At 41.4% G+C, this 24,538-nt stretch overlaps 1 protein-coding gene across 1 annotated transcript in view; it reads left to right on the top strand.

The window, feature by feature from the left end:
- The window catches only part of stk32a (serine/threonine kinase 32A), a 42,492-nt gene extending 21,890 nt beyond the window's left edge, over positions 1-20,602 (top strand). The window contains exons 4-11 of the mRNA XM_079283516.1: positions 777-814; positions 5,390-5,479; positions 9,866-9,969; positions 11,746-11,862; positions 12,659-12,784; positions 14,957-15,085; positions 20,022-20,086; positions 20,467-20,602. Coding sequence (XP_079139642.1) covers positions 777-814; positions 5,390-5,479; positions 9,866-9,969; positions 11,746-11,862; positions 12,659-12,784; positions 14,957-15,085; positions 20,022-20,086; positions 20,467-20,584 — 787 coding nt within the window. The 3' untranslated portion in view covers positions 20,585-20,602. The remainder of the gene's footprint in view (positions 1-776; positions 815-5,389; positions 5,480-9,865; positions 9,970-11,745; positions 11,863-12,658; positions 12,785-14,956; positions 15,086-20,021; positions 20,087-20,466) is intronic.
- Positions 20,603-24,538: the final 3,936 nt, after the last annotated feature.

The following is a 24,538-nucleotide window of genomic DNA, read 5'->3' as shown; positions in this document are numbered from 1 at the left end:
GGTGGAGGAAGAACTGGATAACTGATATGAGCAATGTAACCTCCCTGGCAGGACAAAGAGGAGAGTGCCACCTACAGAAACTCAAGCGTCATCAGCAGTAATGAGACATCCGTCGACCACCCACACGGTTTTATTTACAGGTGGACTGTGGGGGTGCTGAAACACCGTTTGCTTTTTCACTTTTTTACAACAAATTAAAATCAAGGATCTTGTAGAATACCACTGGAAAGCCCATTTTTTGTGCCCTGGTTGATCAACTAATAACATAATCGCATTATTACATACCCACAGACATGGCATTGCAATGTAGCATCGTACTAAATACTCTAGAATCTGTTTTGGGTCATGAGAAAATGTAAAGAAGACTAGACTGGGCTTCTAGGTTTAAGCTTGATACATATCAGGAGTTTAAATGAGCCACACGCGGTAGAAAATTACGTTATCGCGGCCGGTGTGCTTGGTCATGCTCCTCTAAATTTTTGCGACTTGCCGATTTTGCCTGCTCAGAGCTCGAGGTAAAGTGCCAAGCGAAAGTATAAACACAGCTTTAGGTGGTAAAGATGTTTTAGCAAATGACACTTAACTGTCTATTTTATATTCTTACTCACCGTATTTTATTTGCAGTAACAATTGTTGCCTGAAGATTCTCTAAACAATATTGCAAATTAGAATTTTAAATATTTGCACAGAAATGACATGCATCTGTTCATGATTTTACTCACGACACAAAAAGACGAATACTAATTCCACTGTACTATTTGTGTTTTCCCTTCCAGAGACATCAAACCTGACAACATACTACTGGATGAACATGGTAAGATCCCTTTCCTAATTATTATATTTCCATTCATTCATATTGAAAGTCCAGCACAATTTGGTTTAGTTTTTGTAATTGTGTATTGTGTATGCCTTGGTAATAACTTAACATGGTGACCTGACTTGACTTAGCATCCCAAATTCAAGACTTAACAGCGTCTGGCTGAGGATTTCACCATACCTCAGACCTCTGGGATCACTTCTGCACAGATCTAAAGGAGCAATGCTCAGAGGCAGGTTTCACAGTCGGTGCCTAGTTAGGCCTTGCATAATGAAGTAAAAAAAGCATCCAATACCTTGTTTTAATAAGTGCAACATAGAGGACGAGTGCACAAGTGAATTTTTATTTTCTATCCACACTATGCCAGACTGCGTTGGTTGAAGCGCTGTGACATTAACACGGTGTTCTTTCTCTCTGAAATAAGATGGAGTGATGTCATAGGACTGTGGAGGACGGGGTGATATTCATGATGCCTCCTTCGCTGTCCGTTCTGAATGATTGATCAAGTCTCATAGGCTTTAGTGTTTCAGTGTGACACAAACAGACATACACAAATCCACACGCACACACACACATACAATGGCTAAAGAGACAGAGAGATCAGTGTGTGTGTGAGTGTACATGTCAGAGGGAGGGGTGCCATTGTAAATAAAGGCGGCAAAAGACTGTAAATGCCAATAAAAGTGCTTCATGTTATGATCTATCCTCGAGAAACACACAGACATCCCAGACATCAGATGGTACAGTATGCCCATGTACACTACATGGCCACACGAATGAAGAATAAATATTTTCAAGCACGATGAAACCCTCTAATTGGCTTTGCTTGGAGTGTGACACATAATTTGACCTGTTAATTAAATAAGTCCATGCCGCAAGGTCAAAAAGACAGGTGTATGTAGCTCTTCTCAGCTATTTTGTCTTCTTCGCCGTACACCAAAATCCAGTCAGAACCAGTTACCAACAAACATATCTCAAGAAATTGAGACACCCCCCAAGGTCCTCTGGTCTTTACGACTAGAAAGTGTTGCACACTTTCCCGAAAATGTGAGAACATGATCATGTTGTGTGGTAGTTTTATTCATCAGCTGATTGAAATGTCGTGATATTCGTGATATATAAGTCCTTGAATAATTGACGAACTATATTGTAGCATTCGCCTTAGTTTACACCTAACCATGAAAAACAGACCAACAGTGTCCAGTAACTTTTGGCCATATAATGTACACACACACACAAAGTCCTGAGATCTTGGAGGGCACTGGGCAGCTGCTAAAGGGCTATGTGGGATGGCAGCCCTGCTGTCCCTACAAACTGGAAGCAGACAGAGAGAGAGAGAGAGAGACACACACACACACACACACACACACAGAGCCACAACGATACACCAAGAAAGAGGAAAGTGATGAGCAAACATTTCTGGAGAGAAAGCACTTCTCTCCTGCTCATGCATTCTACCCATAGTTCCTCTGGGAGCTGCTTCATAGAGCGAAAAACAATTTACTCACGCATGTGCGGTGTTGCTTTATTAAATGGCATCGCCCCAGGATGCTGGGAGAAGCGCCGAGAGGGCCGGTTGTCTGGGAGCGCGTATGCATGCTTCATAAGTAGGCACTACATTGAGAGGTGACGTTGTGAGGGGAAACCACAGCTCTGGTCATCACCCATGGGACTCTTTGGAAAAGTACAGTATAGGATCGTTCTTGATCAGAAATATCAGTTCGGAGATTTTAGGAACAAAGTCAGTAAATTCATAATGGTGAAGGTATAGGAACAATACAAGCCTGCAAGCTACCGGTAATATGGAGTTGACAATGCACTGGAGAGTGCCGAACTTCTGCTGCGGCTTCATTACTCCTGCTTCGTGGAACAGGCCACTGTAGTTGAAGTCATGTTACATAAAGCTTCTATCTAAAGTGCGTGTAGCAGTGTTTAAAATGACCAACAGACAGTATAAAACAGTATAAAGAGAAATAAAAAAAATAGAAGAGACATGCAGCAGCGTGACATAACCTAAGGATCAAACCCGAGAGTTGTGGAGGTAATCCCAGCGAAACACATTAGATAACTAAGCCACCAAGTAACCTGCTGAACCATTGTTCAGCCACCTCACATCTCAACGACACTTTTGACTGGTGACAAACGGGAGTTAATCTGATGATTAAGTCTGGCATTTAGTGCAATGCTTAAAATCCAAAGGGGGAAAAAAATGCAACGAAGAACTGTGGCTTAAAACAGATAATATTAAAAGCATCGCAACGGCGGTTAATTCAGTCATATAGCCAGTTATCCCCAGCATAACATGTCAATAAGATCAAGAGTAGCAGGTACAAGGAAAGTAATTTTAAAGTCAGGCTGCTTTGTTATGTTCACTCATTTAAATATATATATTATGTCACGAATGCTGATTAGCTTCCACTATGTCTCTAGTCAGGTTAGTCACTCTACTACGGAAATTGGTATCTTAAAATAACAGCAACCGCTTTTTAACATGAAAAGAAATCGGTACAGCAAACAGCAAAACGTGCCCAGTCTCTTCAGGTGTATGTGAGGGGGGATTCAGTTGTCTAAGCAGAACCAAGACAGATTGGAGGTCTGGAAGTACAGCGATGATGGACAAGCCGATGCTGGTGTCCCTTGAGAGACCCACAATCCAACACTTGAATGCTGATGGGACAGTGGGTCTGTGTCGGGAATCAGCAAAAAGGTCCAGAAAACCAAAACTAGAAAAGGGGGAGAACGAATGAACAACCAGTGGACTTGCTGGATTCATTTTGAGGGATCAGTGAAGAACATGATAACAGCTGCACTGCTGGTATTTTGTTTACTAGGAACCGAGTGTGAACTGATAACACTCAAGATTAAAATTATTTAAAGTATCCGATAAAACACAAACAAAAACACAAACTTTTGTCCGTTACTGTATTTAAAGCTTTTATTCTTTCATGTCACATTTCCATTATTAAGCATATGAACATGGCTGCATAGTTTCTTAATAATAAAAATATAAGGTGACTAAAAAATTTTGATTCACCAGTCAGGACCCACTGTCTATCTCATCCATCCACTCAACCCAGCAATACGTCCACACTGTGATGACAAAGCAATGCACTGTACATTTTCCATAATGCAGATTTGGAAACTGTGCTCATCTCTTAATCTCTCTCTGACCTATGCCAGTTCTCTCTGACTATGACATCACGACACTAACTCGACTCCGAACTACACTTAACTCTCGTCATTTCTATAGAAACACTAACAATTATTTTTCAAGAGCAAAACCTACATGAGTCTAAAAGCCTCTGCTATTGGACACCAGAGGCCGTTTGGCTCCTTACGCCTAACTGGACCAGAGAGCTTTGAACTGATCTCAGAATGACACTTTGGTTCCCATTTTCTACATACTATTTTGCAACTAGATACTTTTTTCCATGCAGCCCGAGATTGTTGCTGATGGTTATCCGTTTATTCCCGCTGGCTACCGTGTAAAACTCCTGTCCTAAATATGTCTTCTGCAAAGCTAAGAGAGAATATTTCAGCATATTTCTAAATGGTAAAGGACACGGAGGGCTGCAAAAGTAAAGAGCTAAAGAAACAGAAAACAGAAATGCGGTTTATGGAGCGGAAAAGAAAATGAAAACCTGAATAATTAAGAGGACAGAGGAAAGCTGTATCATATGGAAGGCAAACAGGAAAAGAGAAGAAGAGGGTGATACAAAAAAAAGCACACAGAAAGAAAAGGTGTGTTGATAGAGATTGGTGGAAAACATGGAGGGAGGAGGGAGAACAATAAAGGAGGAGAAGAGATCTCTATCTGCACTTCTCTTATCTTTAAAGCGTAAATAAACACAGCTGGCCAGCTTGTGTCTGCTTTGTATTCACACACAGTTACCAGTTTATGGTTGAGATAAAATACATATTTATATATATTTGAACTGTGTACAGTATGGCTTTTTTGTTTGTTTTCATGGTGGACGTACTGTATGCGTTTGTGAGGCGATTGAGGACGTCCATTCATCCGAACAATCACGCTGCGGCAAAAACTCTCCAGCTCTTTCTCACGCAGTATGACACACACACACACACACACAGCTCATTAGTGCGCAGTGTGCATGTCGCAGACTCTGGGCCATCTTGCAGCATGGTGAGACACAGGTCAATGGTTTGACTTTGACTTCAGAAATCATTGCGGTTGCTGCTTAAACACTCACAACAAAAACGCACACGTGTTTTATTCCATCAATAAAGCCGCAGTTCATTTGCATTTGATGCCCTTTAATGTCCTCAGTGCAATGATTGTAAGTATGCATAAAGGACAAGGCGTTATTTCTGTTATGTTGTGTATTAAAATGATTTTGATCCTAGGTAGGAGCCTATTGGGATACCTGCTCTGTGTAAGCTGTGCTTGGAAAAAGGGAAAAAGCTTGAACGCTTTGGGGACACAGTTTATATTGATGGCGTAAACAGAGCTCTGTGATCTTATAGCGCTCTGCCACTTTAGGATTTACAGGGTTCACACAAGTGAGCATGCTCTGTGTCACTTTGAGGTAACATAACCCCTCTGTTCTACAGGACACGTCCATCTCACAGACTTCAACATCGCAGCCATTGTAAAAGACGACCTAAAAGCAACGTCCATCGCCGGGACCAAGCCGTACATGGGTAAGAAAACATCTTTCTGACCAATGCTTCACAAGGAAACGTTAATACTAGGGACATCAAATAAAAGCCAGAGGAAGCAGTTTGAAACTATTAGCTTTAATTTAGAGAAATTATGGAACGTTATTCATATAAACTCCACAGAGCGCGCTTACGTTCGCTAATCCAAATGCCATTGACGGGATATTAGAGACTGACTTTGGTAAGCCCTGCCCATGTGAGGAGACAAGTGCCAACACCCAGCACATGGTACAAACAGAGATTCAGGTTGTAATTCTTACATAAAACCCTTCTAAAAACTAGATGAATGATACAAGAGACATTAAATGATTGATGAAGGAATGAAATATGGATTGAGGGACTCGTGCAGAAAAAAACAACACCAGAAATCAATTTTGTACATTTCTGTTTCACCCTTAAAGCCCCGGAAGCCAAGTTCACAGAGTTTGACTTTTGTCAATATCAGCTGCCTGACGGCCAGGAAAAAGATACAGCTAAAAATAAGTGGACGGCTATTGACCGATAAATAGCAGTACTTTGTTGTGAGGTACATAGTGATGGTTTAAAGCTCAGGGAGCTAAATGATCAATTCTGCTGAGGAGACATTTTAAGTGACAAATGATTAGCTTGGATATTTATAACATGGAGACATTACAACCTTTTCTGTGTCTAAATGTGTACCTAATTGTAAAAAAGAAGGTACCTGTAGTATATTATTCTTTGTTTGATTTGATGCATGAGTCCAAAAACTGAGAGTAGGGTTAACATTTTAAAGAAAGCAATGTTGCCTTTAGAACCCAGTATTCATCCTTTTCAGCGCCGGTGCAATCGCCCTCCTCATGACTCTGAAGTCCAGCAGTGATCAGGTCGATGAGGATTCAGCTCCTGAGAGATCAGATCGGAGCTGAACAGGATTTCAGGGGGATATGAATGACGAGACTGAGCGTGTTCGTGTGTGCGTGCACCTGCTTTTATCCTTACAAAAGTGTGTGCTCGTGATGGAGAATGATCTTGTGTGTGTGTGTGTGTGTGTGTGTGTGGCTGATTTCAGGTGAATACTCAGCGGTGTAATATATTATTCATGTATCTCTCGTTAGCTTCAGCAGCTAAACTAAAGTAAGAGAGCAGAGCAAACCTGCAACAACGACGAGGAGTAGGACGTGTGTGTGTGTGTGTGTACAGTATGTTTCATGGTAGTCTGGATTTTGACAGTGTAATCCAGATTCAATTCAATTCAATTCAATTCAATTTATTTTTGTATAGCCCAAAATCACAAATTACAAATTTGCCTCAGAGGGCTTTACAATATGTACACGTTTGACATCTTCTTGTCCCGGGACCCTCACATCACAACAGGAAAAACTCCCCAAAAACCCCTTTAACGGGGAGGAAAGAGGAAGAAACCTGTGGGAGAGCAATAGAGGAGGGATCCCTCTCCCAGGATGGACAGGCGTGCAATGATGTCATGTGTAGAACAGGATAGTGAATTACAACACATTCAATGTAATTACAGCACATTCAATGTATGACACAACCACGACAGGAGGCAAGACCTGGTCCAGGTAAACCCGGATACACAGGAACCTGTGAGGCGAGAAAGCACAGAGACTCTGGTGAAGAAGCAGGTCAATAATGTGCATTAATGGTATCGGTAGTATGAAATAGTAATGTGAGTAATAATAAAAGTGATATTAGCAGTTGGAGTCAGCAGGGCCATGGTAGGAGGAAGGACCAGGGTCCAGATGAAACCATGCTCCATGGAAACCTGTGAGGAGAGGAAGCACAAGGACTCCGGGGAAGAGACAAAATGAGTACCGTGCATTAATTGTATCGGTAATAGGATTAATAATCAGTACTGTGCATTAATGGTGTCGGTAATAGGATTAATAATGTTAATCATGAAGATCGTAGTAGATGTCAGCAGGGCCATGGCTGGTTGAAGAACCAGTGTCCAGATAAAACTGCGGTCATCCTGTGAGGCGAGAAAGCACAAATACTCCGGGGAAGAAGTAAAGTTAGTAATGAGCATTAATGGGACATCAATGCATACAGACGGAGGTGAAGAAGAGGAGGAGAGAGGTGCTCAGTGTAGGAAGTCCCCCTGTAGTTTTTGCCTATACCAGTTTGTCCATGGGCCGGTCCAAGGCAAGCCAGAGCCAGCCCTAACTATAAAGCGCTAACTATAAGCACTGTCAAAGAGGAAAGTCTTAAGCCTACTCTTAAATGTGGTGAGTGTGTCTGCCCCCCGGACAGAAACGGGAAGCTGGTTCCACAGAAGAGGAGCTTGATAACTGAAGGCTCTGGCTCCCGTCCTACTTTTTAAGACTCTAGGAACCACAAGTAACCCTGAATCACTGGATCGCAACTCTCTAGTAGGGCAGTATGGTACTATAAGCTCTTTAAGATATGATGGAGCCTGACCAGTTCGGGCTTTGTAGGTCAGTAAAAGGATTTTAAATTCTATTCTAGATTTTACAGGGAGCCAGTGCAGAGAAGCTAATACAGGAGTAATATGATCTCTCCTCTTAGTTCTTGTTAGTACACGAGCTGCAGCATTCTGGATCAGCTGGAGAGATTTAAGAGACTTATTAGAGCAGCCTGAAAATAAGGAATTGCAGTAATCTAATCTAGAGGTAACAAATGCATGAACTAATTTCTCTGCATCGCTTTGAGACAGGATGTGCCTGATTTTTGAAATATTACGTAGGTGAAAAAAGGCAGTCCTAGAAATAAGTTTTATCTGAGAGTTGAAAGACAAATCCTGATCAAAGGTAACTCCAAGATTCTTGACGGTGCTGCTGGATGCCAGCGCAATGCCATCTAGAGAAACTATATCATTAGAGAACTGATTTCGGAGGTGTTCTGGGCCTAGTAGAATAACTTCAGTTTTGTCTGAGTTTAACATCAGGAAGTTGCAGGTCATCCAGGTTTTTATGTCTTTAAGACACGCTTGCAGTTTAGCAAGCTGGTTGGTTTCGTCCGGTTTGATCGATATATATAATTGAGTATCATCTGCATAACAATGAAAGGTTATAGAGTGTTTTCTGATAATATTGCCTAAAGGAAGCATATATAAGGTGAACAAGATTGGTCCAAGCACAGAACCTTGTGGAACTCCATAACTGACGTTGGTCCTCATTGAGGCTTCATCATTTACATAAACAAACTGAGATCGATCCGATAAATAGGATCCAAACCAGTTCAGTGCGGTTCCTTTGATGCCAATATAATGTTCCAGTCTCTGCAACAGGATGTAGTGGTCTATAGTGTCGAACGCAGCACTAAGGTCTAACAGAACAAGAACAGAGACGAGTCCTTTGTCTGATGCGATTAGAAGGTCGTTAGTTATTTTTACCAGAGCTGTCTCTGTGCTATGATGCTTTCTAAATCCTGACTGAAAATCCTCAAATAAACTATTGTTGTTTACACTATTGTTACAGATAATGAAGAAAGAAGTGATGAATGATGGAAATTCATCTTAACCATTTGAAACAAGGTTACAGCTGAATAACTTTCCCGAGAGTAGATTATTCCTTTTCACTGGCGATGAAAAATTATTTCTGAGTTTTGACAGCTCGTCCCACCCATAAAACCTGTTTGGTCGATTATTCATGACAAATACATTCTGATGCTACACTGGCTCCAAATTAGATCCCAATAATTAATACTCGCCTCCGGCAAAAAGAGTGGAATTTAATCATCCCACAACCCCAACAAACCTGAGCTCAACCTCTTCTGTAAAGTCAGCTGTTACAAGACATTTATAAGCAACGTATGCAGCGTGTGCTAATCTGTCACACAAACCCCTTTTCAGACATGTTGAGGACGTAAACATGACGGCGAATGTCAAATGTCGGTCTCATGTCGAAATAAGACGGTGGTCTGACCTGCTAACATTACCGAAGCACTTCCAACATTTGCAGTACTCCCTCGCTATTATTTCAGTTTTCATTCAGTTTTTATTCATGCCAATTGCATCTAATGAGTGATGAAGTTAATGAGAACATTCACGAGGGCATTTGCTGTGAGAAGAGGGAACGAGTGTCCCGCGCAGTGATGATGGTCATTAATTAAAGCTTCAACTGCAAAAGTAGATTTTTAAATCCACCATGATTCAGCTCTTTCTGCAACTATGTTTGAATTAAGCCTTTGTGGAACATTTACGTAATGAAAACCAATGTCTGAATTACAAAAAAGACATGACTTTAATAGGGCTATCGTTAAAATAAACTCTCATTGACTAACATGTCCAAAAAAAACGAGGAATACGGATCAACAACACACAAACACCAACTAAATATATATTTCTAACCGAGCAAAGAGAGTATCACCATATGTTCATTTGACTTTGTTGTATTTTTTGACTTTGTTGTATTTTCTGTCGATCAGCTCCCGAGCTGTTCCAAACCTTCGAGGGGTCCCACCCTGGCTACTCCTTCTCTGTCGACTGGTGGTCGCTGGGCATCACAGCATATGAGCTACTGAGAGGACAGGTGACTCCATCTTTACTCACTTCAGCGCGGCCGTCTGGCACACTTTACTGCACTGGAGAATACAGAATGACACCTAAAAGAAGAGTCCTGGCAGTAGGAAAGAAGACATACAGCAAACCTCAGCCTCCACAAAACAAAAAAAAGAGGGGGGGGGGGTTATAATTGAATATTAAGCTGACCTTACTGAGAAACACATTTAAATGTTTAGTCACGGTGTGCGACGCATCAGTGCAGGAGAATGAGCAACTCGAATTTGAGTTATTTTAAGAGAGAGGAATTGATTTTTTTTACATATCACTTATTTGATTTCATGCTGGTTCCCATCTGGAGAAGTTTTATCCCGATGTGATGGAACTGAACACGGGACATGATGCGTTCACTCATCCCCATCGCTATATAAGGCCGGGTCTTTCGATTTAACAGCGGCTCAGACTGCAGCTGCAGAATTCTACGCTCATATTTCAGAGTGATGATTACACAAACTACAGTAACCTCTGTCACTGACAAGGACCCGGAACACCTGAAACTGATCTGGATGCTGTCATTAAGTGCCCCTGAAACTATTTCCTCTCTTCAGACATCTCAACGCTCTCCCTTTCACCCTCCTCCATAAAACTGTTGAGTTACTTTACCTCAGAACTTTCCATTTCGCTTTCTAAAACACATTCTGACCCAGTTACATCTTACTCCCACTTGATTATATTTAGAGCTCAAACTTTATCTCAGCTCCAAACCTTCCTTGAAGCCTTCTAGAATATGCTCTGTCCTCTCGTTGACCTCAAAGCTGCATCTTACCTGCATCGTTTACCTGAAGTCTTCTCTCATACCTCAAAGCTGTGTCCTTTTTACCTTCACTCATTCAGGTAGAAATTGCTGAGCACACATGTACTCGTCCAGAATTCCCTTAGAGGGACTTAGACGTGAGCCCCTTTTTCAAAGTTCCTCTATAATCTGCATCTTCTACAAACCCTCTGCTGAACTTTCCTTCACCCCTCTCTCTGCACGCCGCCCTCACACTCTCTTTGAAATGTAATTTTCACTGCATCCCTCTGTCTCCAAGGGACTTTGAGCTACACCTTCCTCTGACTGCCATATTACAACATGTGCAGAACTATTTGGCTGTTGAAAACCGAGAGCCAGCTCGCTATTCTTCCAGCTCCAGGCACCTTTCCATTCTTTCATTTATCTCTCTCTAAAAAAACATATTCATATAAATGACTCACCACTTGTTACCTTCAATTCTTGAAGAAAAACGTGTTTTGGAAGAAAAACTTTTTTTTTTAATCTAAACATCCGTTTACAAACTCTCACACAACTCCTACGGTAAGTCTCATTCATGCAGTCGTATGCTCAGGATTTCCCCAAACACATGCATCTCTCCACCAAAACGTATCTAAAACACTTGAAGCACAGATGAGTAGCGCGACTGCGCAAGCGTGAGATGCAGAAGTGTTACACTGCAGGACTTGTGTGAGAGTTTGCAAACGGATGTTTTGCTATAGTTTTGCTTTTGTTAACCGTGGACCCTATTGACTTCAATTCATCAAGCCATCAAGCCATCAAGCCGTTGTAATTGACATACTAATGGTTATTTAGTGGGAGAAGGCCCTGTTCAGACCTGGTATTAAGCTCCAACCACATCTTACTTCATCATTTAGCTCCTCTCACAGCGACCAGGCTTCCCTGCTGGGCCTGACCACTGGTTGCAGGTACAGATCAAAGCAGCTCAGCGTCTCTTCTATTCTGTAACATGCTGCTCTCCTCTCCTCTTTGCAGAGACCATATGTGATGAGATCCAGTACACCGGCTAATGAGATCCTTCAGACCTTCCACAAGGTCCATCCCAGCTACCCGGCAGCCTGGTCTTTGGAGATGAAGTCTCTACTCAGAAAGGTAAACTCTTGGTACTTTGCACATTGATTATGGCTGCTGGCAAAACTCCAATATCACAATATCACAATAAATAAATCTATGGTGTACTATACAAAGTGAGCACGTGCTTACAAACACTGCAAAACGCACATGTCAGCACATACCATGGCACTGAAGAAATAAAGCTATACATGCTCCTTAATAACAAGAGTTTTTTACCATTTAAAGTAAATCCCATATCATTACATCTTAACAGTCTATTCTTAATTCTAATTAAGAAGGTGTACTCTTCTTGTTGCAATTAAGCCACTTACAAAGCTACCAGACGCACCGTCGCTGTAGCATTTGGGGTTTTGTCTTGGCAGCGATCCACTGCAGTCAAACCGTTGCATTGCTTCGTGCTCAGACTCCTCGTGCCTCATTGGCATTCCAGTCGCATGTGTAAATGTGTGGGAGAGAGAGTGTTTGTGGTGTGTGTGTGTGTGTGTGGGAGAGAAAAAGAGAGAGAAAGTGAAAATGTAAGGGGAGAATTCCATGCTCAATATATTTGTCCTTCACACCTCACAACCCTTTGAATCTTCCTCATCACCATTTGCTTCCTATATGTACCTCATTGTCTTTTCCTCTCCATCCTCTCATGTCCACTCCTCAATATCATCCACCCCTCCCAACCCCTTTCTCCCTGTATCCTCATTCTCAGACACATCCTTTTAGGGTAAACATGTGCTCCTGTCTCAGTGGCACTCAGCCTCCAACTTTTTCAGCCATGCCACCCCATGGACAATTGTTCTTACTCTCATCCTTTTGTCTCCCTCAGTTGCTGTGCATAGATGTCCAGAAGCGCATTTCCTGTCTAGCAGAGCTACAGGATCTGGACTACATGTCACATGTCAACTGGGACCCTGTGCTCAGCAAACAGCTTCCTCCCGGCTTTATTCCCAATGTGAGTCTCTGAAATAAAGTGATTACTGCCTGAGTGTGCTACCCGACAAAATGCTCTGAATACAATTTTTTAGAAAAAAAAGAAAGTGCTACCAAATGCTTTAAAAGCAAAACAACCAACATGACCAAAAATGACTGAATATGCCATCTGTGGATGAATGATGATGCATGATTTTTGCTATTTTCTCACATTCAGAAAAAATACCATCGATCCCTCAAACCCCCTTCCTTCTGTTCTCTCACAGCTATTCCCATAACAGTATATCTCCCGAAGGGGACAAAGATGCAGGGGGGGGGGGGGGGGGGACTAAAGTCTGAACGACCAACTCCTTATCTAATCCTTTCTCGCCGAGCTGTAGACACCACCCTCTGCTGGGCTGAGCTGGATCTCCCACTGAGTGTGTATTAGACACCCTGATGCAGAGGCAGACATAGTAAGCACACGCATACATGCCTCAGGTGGAAAAACATCTACAGTACCTGCAGCCCTACATGTGGTCTCTGGATCATTAGAGTGAAGATGGTGTTTGCGCATAATGCTGTCACTAGGCAGGAAGTGTAGCTGCTTGGTTGGCCAACTGACTTTCTCTGTCCTGTCAGGTTTTTACTGAACTGATTCACTGTTTCAAAGCTGGTCGTTTGCGGACTGAGGATCTGACACAAGACACAAGACCTGAATGAGAGCCAGCAAACGTCAAGAGTCCAGTTCATTTGACTCAGTGTCATAAAACTAGCAGTAAAAAACAACAACAACAACAATAGCTGTCAATTGAGCACTATAATTCACTTTTATGGGCGCATATATATATATATATAGATATTAGGGCGTAACAATACGCGTATTCGTATTGAACCGTTCGGTACGAGGCTCACGGTTCGGTACGCATGACGAACCGAACAACACGTTTGAATATAAAGAAATAAATAAAAAATGATTTTATATAGTTCCATCATTGTTCATACTAAAATGATGATGGAGAAGATGTAAGTAACAATACGACATAACATTAAGGAGCAGTTTTTGTTTTTTATGCTTATGTGTTGCTAAGAAGACACCCCAGAAGATGAGTCACTCAGGTATAGTTCCATCATTGTTCAAAGTCAAAGAATAACTTCATGATGTTAGTTGTAATGAATAAATATATTTTAAAATCAATATATATATATATATATATATATATATATATATATATATATATATATATATATATATATATATATATATATATATATGCTATATTCATTCAGCTACACTAATGACAGATCAATCCAAAAACCCTGTTTCTGTTTACTATCACATGGTTAGAAGAAGAGCAGCATATTTTGACAATTCAGATGCTGGAACAGGAACATTTCTTGGCTTTTTTTTTGTTTTTTTTGCGTAAAACACGACTTTAATGGCTCTAACAATTATAGTTTTAGTGAAGCAGCAAGGTGACAATAATTATCACTCCTTCGTGTCAGGGCTCATGCAGGATAATGACTGTTGCAAGTGCAAAGATGACTCGATGATTTTATCAAATTCTTAGTCTATTGCGACTGCAGCAGGTTTTCCCCAGCGGGCCGAGCTGGCACAGCACAGCAAAAGCACAGAGGATCGATGGGGAATTGACAGTGTGTCTCTATCTAATTATAGGCGTATCCTCTGTCTTCAGTGCCTTATAGACTGTTAATGTCTGAACAGGAAGAGAGATCTCAGGCCCTTCTGGTTTTTTTCCTAACTTCCCAGCATTCCGTCTGCTTTTGTCTTTATTGGCTTTCTGCGTTTTGAGCCTTGATCATTGCATATTTCCTTTAGACATTTAGTCGTGCTAGTTTCTAATTTTAAGTTTACAACATTGGCAAACAAACATGCCACAATAAGACAATAGTAAGTGATACACCGTTCATGAAAGCACTGTGCTGTTGCTGTTGTCAGACAATGTTAAAAGTGTGTCTTTTCTGAAGCAATGGCAAAGTTGTTTTTAAAGAAAACATACAAACAACGGTCATCTTGCTTCTACAGAACACTGCCTCCTAAAAAAATTTGACACAAACGACTTCTACATTAAGTGTTAGTGTGGCATGTAGGTTATGTCTCAGAGTTTTATACACTAAGAAGATTGAATATTTATACCCATGGATCTCTTTGTTTGTTTTAAACGTGTGCCTGCATGTGTCTGCGTCTCTGTAGAGGCGGAGACTGAACTGTGACCCTACATTTGAGCTGGAGGAAATGATCCTGGAGTCCAAACCACTTCACAAGAAGAAGAAAAGGCTTGCTAGAAAAAACAAGGACCTGGGATCTGATGGGTCTCCACAGGTAAGACTTTCGACTCGAAACATCGAATGCAATAATACAGCAGAATGTTCGGATATGACGTCTAGTGGAAAGCTACCGAATTATATAAAAACCTTAAAAAAAATTAAAAGAATCGACCAGCCCACTGAAGGTGTCTCTCCCTCAGTGCTCATCATTATTCATTGAAGAACGATGAGCGTCGGTTTCAGTCGGCTCATTTACAGGAGCTACGTTTGTCCTTAGTTTGTCTTTTTAAATGTGTCTGGAGTGCCATTGAGAATCTTGACACGTTTTTAGAGCTCTGTCCTCCCTCACCTTCATCAGAATAAATCGCCCGCTCGCCTGACGCGTGTACGGGGGAAGACGACGAACGCAATCACCTACGGCTCTCGCGCCAGTCTTTTAGTACGTCGCTCCATCGACATAAATCAGCTGCCGTCCTCTGTGTGTTTATAGAAAACAGAGAGGAAATCACTGAAAGGTTAATTTGATCAACTGGTCAAGTGAGACGTGGGAGGAACACACACACACGCACACACACACACACACACATTACACACTCGTAAACACTGCCAGAGTGAAAGCGGTTAAGCAGCAGTGATTTCATTTTTGGTCTAGTGCTGTAGTGGGACCTGATAAGTGCTGTCATGTTTTTGTTTGGAGGATAACCGCAGTTCGGTAAAAAAAAACTCACGTTACTCACGTCTCATGTTACTGGTTTTGACCACACTTTACTTTTCTGCACAAATACATTCTACTTCTGATTAATTAAAGAATTCCAACGGGGCATCACATCGTATCTTTATAAATCTGCTGCTGTATGTGACGGGGTGTGCCACTGCCGGTCCTGTGTCGATAGTCATGCTCCACTGATACATCAGTGTGGAAGAGATGCAGTGATAACGCTCAAACATGTTCCTGCCACGAGAGAGGTTTTAGTGATACACCTTCAAAACCAATAGTAAGGTGCGTTCATCAAATGTATTTACAGTACGGGACTCAAAAGCCACTCTGAATTCTAGGGATTCTGTCCGATTTTCTATCTTTGTTTTTTTTTTCTATTGAGGCAGTAAAAGTACCAGCAGCAGAATCAAACAGCTCATGGTTTCACTCATGTGCTCTTACCAGTTATACTGCAGTTGTGTGTGCTGGGTCTGGTCACGTTCCAACAATAATTCACCACACTGTTGAAACCTGCCTTTGCACACTACAGTTTGCACATGCGCAACCTAACCTATTGCGCGCACACTAAATGAAATGATGATCGTAGCCTTTCAGGGAAACATTTATGTTAATGTGCACAGATGAGGTAACAGTGAATGGTCAGACTCACAGGAAACTAACACACACACACACACACTAAACAATGGGTTTGTACTTTGGTGGCCTGCATTTCCTGATTAAATCACCTTATTCATTTTAGTGTAATTTATTCAATGTTTGAATAATGCAGCTTGACTGAAACCAGGATTCGAAATATTCTGCTTGGAAAAGGTCTTTCACATGAAACGGAGAAAGCAAGTTTTAAATGATTTCAAACAATGAACGAGTATCATGTAGTAAAAGAAAGATTGATGTTGTGATGCATTCTTTGTTTTATGCAGATCAGTGAGGTTTATAAGTAGTAAATAGCAGTCGTGGTTATGATTTGCTGAACTGTCTTGAAGAGGTAAAAAAATAGGATTACAGATGTTTTTTTGAAGACCTGCCAATTTGGCAGCATAACATCAGCAAATGCTTTTAGACCACTTGCCCAAAACCTCAGCGTCACTTTTGAAGGTGGTTTTGATAAATAAATTTGTTCAGAATATCTTGGTAATGCGTTTCAAAATTGAAGTAGTATTTGTCCTGGCCCACCTTGAGAAAGCCTTTCCAACTACCTTTGAATCTCTGTATTTGAATCTCTGTATTCTGTAATTGGCCTGCGTGTCTCCCGTTGTGTAGCTTGTTCAGAGTGCTGTGGCCAAACCCATCCCATTCGGCCATCGTAACATTAGTCCGTGGCTTGCTACTGCATTGACCCTTCTGATTGTTACTCTGACCTTGTTGTCCTTTTTCTTATCTCACTGTTTTGTAAAGAAACATGTTACATATTGGTATGCATGTTTAAATCAACAGTAAATGGCAACCAGCTAATCAGCTCAATATCACCCCTTCACTTTCTTTTTGCCTCTATGAGGGACCGTGAACTTGAATATATACTGGAAAATGCAATACTGACATTTTTCATCTTTCTTGTTTAAAATGCATATTATTCATTTCAAGCAGTCGTATTTTGCAGCATGCCTCGCTCTTTTCGTGAGGGCGAATATTCCGCTATAAATATCCGCTATAAATATCTCTATAGCTATTAGCTCTATAAATATCGGTTTGCGTTTGTGCGAGGCTTTTCCATATCAATTTACGAGGGACCTGTGGGGCCACTTGTGATGGATGCACATAAGAGAGCTTGATGCTTGATGTGTGTGTGTGTGTGTGTGTGTGTGTGTATGTGTGTGTGTGTGTGTGTGTGTGTGTGTGTGTGTGTGTGTGTGTGTGCGTGTAAAAGAGAGAGGGAGATGGTCTGCAGCATTTCTAAAGCATAGCAGATCAATATTGAATGAAGTAAGCTCGTTGCCCTCATGCTGTCCCGGCCAGCTTCTTACTCATTACCCTGAGGCTGCTCTGTATTCCTTTGGCATACTCCTCCTCTCCACTCCAACCTTATTTCTCCCCCCCTTGTCGTCACCCTCTTTAGACAATGCTGTTTATTGTATGTCACTCTCACTCTGCCTCAGTGTTCCCGCTACGCTCATAATGTAGCATAGAATTAGCCCAATTAAATCACTGATAATATGCAGCAGAAAATTGGACTTGAGCAGTGAGAACAAAATGAATTGTTGGTCTCCCATCACACAAACATCTCTCTTCTAGCATATTCTTTACTGCACTTATGAAACAGAGTGGAAACCTGTCCAAAAGATGATGGAGCTTTTTTCCTACCTTTATTCAAGAGCATGTTCTTTCAATTTGAGAGCATGATTCATTGATTTAAAGTTGAGGTTTCGCAATGCTTTCCCTCCGTCCTCGGACTCAAATAGCCCTTGCTTGCGCTTCGATTTGCTCTGCTCGTGCTCAAACTGTATGCTTGCACTCAGATATATTGTTGCTTGCACAGATTTCCTGCACTCCAGCTTCAGCCCTTCTCCTCACACTGTGGCAAAAAAATGTATATGTGCTTGCTGCTAGGCAAATAGACGCTGCGTGGTATTGCAACATCACTTAATTAGTATTAAAGTGAGGTAAATCAATGGGCCACTGGAAGAGGGAGAGCTGCATGTGTATCTGAGGATACAGCTCAATGTGTGACACGAATTAAAAGTTCAGTTAGAGCTTGTCCTCAGTTTAGTCCTGACTGCAGGATTACCATCGGAGGCAGTTAAACAGTTATAGCTCAAAAATAAGAACTTGTTTTAGATTTTACACGAAGCGGCATGCTCTACGGAAAATGATGCTGTGTAACTTTTGACATTCGCCATATTTCTCTTCTAAAATCCATAGCACTGGTTTGATTTGTCATGTATGAATTTATAGTCTGGTGAAATTTGAAATAAATACAGTGTGGGAAATGCATACCATTGCAACCTGGGGAAAAGGTTACGCAAAGGTGGTGTTTTTGTTGTCAGGTTCTATCATGCCTTTAGATGGAAGAATATCTCATTGTGAAATGAGAAACCCTCAATCACACCGTCGTCTCATCAGTCACATCCATCACTGATGTTTGACTAATTATATACGGCATTCCTCCTCCGTCTTTGTCTGCTTCTTTTTCCTTTCAGTAGTCTGCACCACCCACACACAAGCACGCCCAGTGTTCCCATTTCTGTCTGGATGATTGGTGTTTATGTACGTAGTTATGGAGAGAATTTGTCATTTGCCTCTGAGATACCGCTGTGAAAGGGTCCCTTACCCAGAAACCCACAAAAAAAAAAGACCCCGACTGCCACTGCACGCATGCAAGATAATTACATAATGCACACTCTGTTCTTTTCGTTCACTTTCTCAAGTGTACATACACAGCAGCTCCCTCTCTCTCTCTGGTTCCCTGGCATAATTTCGTTGATGGCTTTTGGTCTGCCAGGGGCTGCTCCCGCACTGTGACAGCACCTGTGCAGACCCTCTCTGCTGGGCTGTGTGACTGACTGCTCTGGGCAGAGAGTCAGCCACTTCTCTGCTGGAGGGGTTTTCCGTGAACCTGGATGTGACTGGAGGGCTGTTTTTGGGAAGCAGCTTTCTCGAGGATTAGGAGCGTGTCCTTGGATGCCCTAACCTCCATAAGGATACTCTCCAAAGTAGAGACATTCTGGAGGACCAAAGTGGCCAGTTTAGAGTTTAATTTTGTGAATTGTATTTCATTTTGGTTAGGTAAGGTGTATATACAGCGAGGTAATATTGGGAGGTAAAACCCTCATCTGCACAAGGAAATGAAGGAACCATTCTGCATTTGTTCATTTTATCTCTATTATGTTATTGTGTCTCAGCTAGTTTGTCTCCCTGTCAGACACACACACACACACACAGTGCAGTGTCCTAATGGTGATGTATCTCTATAATCTCTCTTGTCACTGCCTCCTAGGGAGAGTGAGAAAGCACCGGTCTACTGCTATACAGTCGTGTGAGAACAGTCTGCCATGACAGAGCCGGATGTTCTCACATGATTAAGTGGGCCAAGTATGTATGAGTGCGTGGAGCAGGTGGAGAGATCAGAGCACAAGTGTCCTCTAAAGTTAGGTCAAATTCCTCTTCTGGCATCTTATTAAGAGAGAATAAACTCACATGAGGAAAGTAGTGAGTGCAGTCTACTGCCCACCAGTGACACCAAAACAACTGCATACATTAAATGTAATCAATTCTGTAGATGGGATTGATAACGACTAATGAGTTACTGAAGGTCTGTGTTTGGTTGTCTCTCCTCCAGAACGGTCAGTTGCAGCAGAGATTGGATAATGTCCAGAGGGATTTCATTGTCTTCAACAGAGAAAAGTAAGGAACCTCCGACACCTGCAAAACACCTTCTGTACAACCAATACTGTTCATCTCATTGTGAAATAAGTTGCAATCTAGTGGAAACTTTCAGGAAACATCACAACTGTCAGTGGATAAAATCAATATTATTAATCGATATTATTATTATATTTTTTAAACTGCAGCCAAATTTAAAGTTTAAATTTAAAGTTAAAAAAATGCCACAGTGAATTCTTAAATATCTGTAAAAACAGCTAACTTTGGCCATCACAATGTTAAAATGATGAAAAATAGAAACTATTATTAGTTATTATCCTTGGCCATCAGAGGCAAGAGGTTACGGTAAAATGATAAAATGTCAATCGTGTGTCCTAATGATGACGTTCTTTACTCACCAGGTCAAAGAAAGCAGTGGTGGACTCAGACTCCTCTGAGCTGTCCGTGAGTGAGAAGAACAAGGCAAGAGAGGACGGACAGAACAACAACGTCAAACCGGCTGCCTACTTATCGGGATAGGTCTGGAGACCCGACATCCCAAACGTAGTCCCTTACCACTTGCACCTGCCCACAGCTTGTAGATCAGCAATTTACACAAAGACACTTATTGTCCTATCAGCACAGGCACTCGTCTTCACTGTTCCCCGCACCACAACACGTACTTGCGTGTCACCGTTCGACCCACGAAAACCACATCGAGATCTGCGGACCTGCAGGAGTGAAATGGACTCCCGGAGCAGCAGTCGTGCCAGGCCGAGGCTTTTTTGTTTTGTTTTTCTCTTTCCTGTCACGAAGAAGAGCGACTCTCAGCAGAGTGTCACTCATATCATGCTCCTTGACATCACTCTGGTGCTCTACGGTCTGCTCAACCTCTACTCTGGGCAGCGTGCTGAAGTGGAAAGGAGGTCACTCCCCTGCCAAAAAAGAAGAAAAAAAAGGAGACAATGCCACACCTGCTCAGCTGTTACAGTCATAAAGTCTGACGTGGTTAGCATTGGCTGAAAGCTGTATGTAGCTACTGCTGCTGACCTGGGCGGGACACCCAGTTGCCTCTTGTCAGCCATGCATTTTCTGGTTAATTACAGCTATTTCAACACAATGGTTCTCCAGTTATGGAAATAGACTTGACAAGAATTGGAATGAGGGTGGACATCTTTGTCCCGTGTGAGCCACATGACTTGAGCATGACACTAGGAGTACAACACATTCAAACGGACGGGTTACTACGGTATAATGAGGCCTTTTATTTTAAGAACGCAACCACAGTTTCCTCGAAGAGAGAAAATGAAGAGCTGAACTGTAGGCTTGGGCGTGAATGGCTCACTTTAACATAGCAGCAGATACACGGCGGTAGCGGTCATTATGCTTAGCTTAGCTTAGCTAGTCGAGCTAACAAAGACAGTAGGAGTGCAACATTTTGTACAATGTCCCTACTGCAGATGGGCAACTGCAAGTTATATTTTCCCTTGTGTACGCTTTAAGTTACTATCGAGTCAAAACTGAAATTTGAAATGCATTTGACAAACACTGGTTTTAAGGTTGATCTTGGAGGTCCATTCTTGAGATTGGAAGTTGTATGTAGTGGCTGAAGTTAAGGCCACTCGGTGTGGTTGAAAGCTCCGGGCACCACCACAAGATTACTGATCAATCTGCAAATGACCAGCGGGGTCTTTAAATAAAGTTTTATAGCTCTGAAAACATAGAAAAAAGGTAGACGGTAGGTGTTATATGTTTTGCACTGAACTTTGCTTTGCACATGCTTCTTCATCAACTGTAGCATTTATGCACAGAGAGACAAAAAAAAATCTAAAGCTGTGAGTGAACACTTATTCCCTTAGGGATGGTTTTATAGACAAGGATTAAGCTGAGTCCTAGATAAGATTTATTTTCAGTTGCTGTATGCACTGAAATTCGTTTTTTTGTCAAATAATGTGCGTGCCCTTCTTCTTTTGTGCCACCACATAAGTCTGTACATTTGTATTCAAAATGAATTGCTCCCATAGAATAATACGTTCTGCGACAACGTTGTTGCGCACATGGTATTCAACAGTAATTTAGCACCAACTGGATAACACAGTGGGGGGGGAAATCGTAATATTGATTTTCACATTCAATGTTGTTTACCAGAAAACAACGATGGAACAAATAAAAAAAAACCAGGCCAGACACTACCCCCTTATTCATACGATTTAAACATACTTTAAGATTTGTCTGAAACTACATGTCTAAGAAACCACACCTGCCTCTGAAGTTTCAGAGGGATGCCTTATAACATAGATATGGCACACAGCTCTATCCCGCAAACTGTTCGCGTAGGTAGGAAAAAACCTGAGCTTTTTTTCAAAATCAGTAAGTAAATGTCATTTCTACGAATGTCTAGTCGTCCTGTTGACCTCAATCTTATCTATGTGCAATACAACTCAATCCTTTCAAGTCTATGATACTTGTTATAATATTTAAAATAGATTTCACTCTACTCAGTTCATCACTGTTGGCACTTTTCTATTGGAAATTGGTACAACGTTTTGACTTAACTTTGTGCTGTTGTTGTTGTCATTGATGTAAATTTACAGATCCAAAGGTGGTTTCCTGTAAGTTGTGAGACATAGTGGGATAGTTAAACAGATCCTGGGTACAGTCGGGGTAAATTATATTTGTGAATGATCGTCTTACTTTGTCCATATATAGTAGGTACCAGATGAGTTGGGTTTATTGTGATATAATCATATGATGTGGCTGATTCAAAAAGTAAACATTGAAATAATAATTGACAAATTGTATTTTACCCAGGTAATAAAAATGTTCAAAAAAACTTCCCAACCTAAAAAGATATTAAGTCTGGGAACAGAGTTGTTCCTCACCTGTGAATTTCATTCCAATTAAGGTTTTGTTGTCACTTTGTGTTTGTTGTATTCAAATGTGATGGAGTTGCAAACTATTAAGGTGTGCCTTAAAAAAAATGACTTTCTTTTTCTGAACCAATATGACTATGGCTTGTGCTTTATTTCACTGCATGTCTTTCTGAATTACCATATTTTATTGAATAAGCATTATAAGTCAAATGGGACATGGAATGACATCAGTGGTGAAAGCAATTCTGCAAAATCAGGAAAGTGGAAAGATCCAGAAAGAATGTTAAATCATCGGGCTAAAAGGTATTTTACCCGAAACAAAACTTGCATATATGATGTGTATTTAATGTGCAGGTTGCTCTCCACTATCCTAAAAAGTATCCCGCCCCCTAGTGTTAACTGACGAGTAGCGCAGTTAGTAACCGACAGAGGGGTAGATGGACTTGGTATGAACACCCATGGTTAAAATAATGTGTGAAGATATAACTAAGCCACAAGGATGAGTCTCCAACTTCAATGGCTGTTGTTTATCTTCACACAAATCAGGTCTGATTTGAGTAAATAGTCTCTTAACTTTCCTTTTTTCCAATGCATCAGAGCTTTTCCTTGACAACGCACCCTCAGCATCCGAAATGCTGTTGTGATAATGCTGATGTGCTTTTCCTATTCTCACTCGTTCTCTCTCTCCCACACACATCCACAGTGAACACATTTGTGTCCGCCACTTCCCGAGGCCATCTAGAAGGCACGGCTCCTTCTCTCCTCCACAGTGGAGATGAGCTGAGGCAGCACATCTCCACATTAATGGCAGATCGGAGGGCGTATTTTCAGTTGATCAATGCTTCCCCAATATGCTATGTGGAATCCCCAATGATAAAAGCAGCAAACCTCGGTTTATCACATGAATATTAACTAAATATATTGTTATACTCACACACACGGATAGCAACTAATCTATATTATCCTCTCTGGAAATGTTTTCTCATTACAGTCATACACTTTCTCATTGTGTTACCTATAACACCAACAAGCACCACACACACACACACCACCCCTGTTTAGACTGAGGTTGCTGACTCATCTCTTGTTCCACACCTCGTGTGCATTTTACGATCGTCATCAATGCCACTTGGCATGATTGCTATGATGTCATTAGACTTGTACTCACCATTAAACAATGCATGAGGGACCTTGCAGCACTTTTACTGTTGGACCACACAATGAGGGTAAATGTGTGTGTAACCCCCACTGCTAGGGAACACAATGGGACTGTACTTTAGTCATCCTCTTAGTTCGATGAAGTGCACTTTCCTTACCAATCATTTAAATTGGCAAAGTTTGGATCCATGACAGCCTGCAGATATGATCAGTCAGTGATGCAGGAACAGCCCTAATGGTTATCCTTACAACGGGGGAAGAGGTGAGACTTACCTTTATGTCCTGCTGGAGTTTTGACATTCACCCAAACTGCCATTCGTGTGTGTTTGTGGTTCTCTAAAGTTGACTGCAATGTCTTTTTACACTTTTCTTCTTTTACCATCCCTCCCTGCAAGATTAACACAAAAAACAAAGACCGAAATGACCTGCAGTCTAAACCTACAGTACTTGTACTTGAAATTTA

The sequence above is a fragment of the Melanostigma gelatinosum genome (genome assembly GCF_949748355.1).
Source record: "Melanostigma gelatinosum genome assembly, chromosome: 14".
NCBI lineage: Eukaryota > Metazoa > Chordata > Actinopteri > Perciformes > Zoarcidae > Melanostigma > Melanostigma gelatinosum.
Note: the sequence above shows the minus strand (reverse complement) of the source record. Positions and strands in the feature narration are given on the sequence as shown.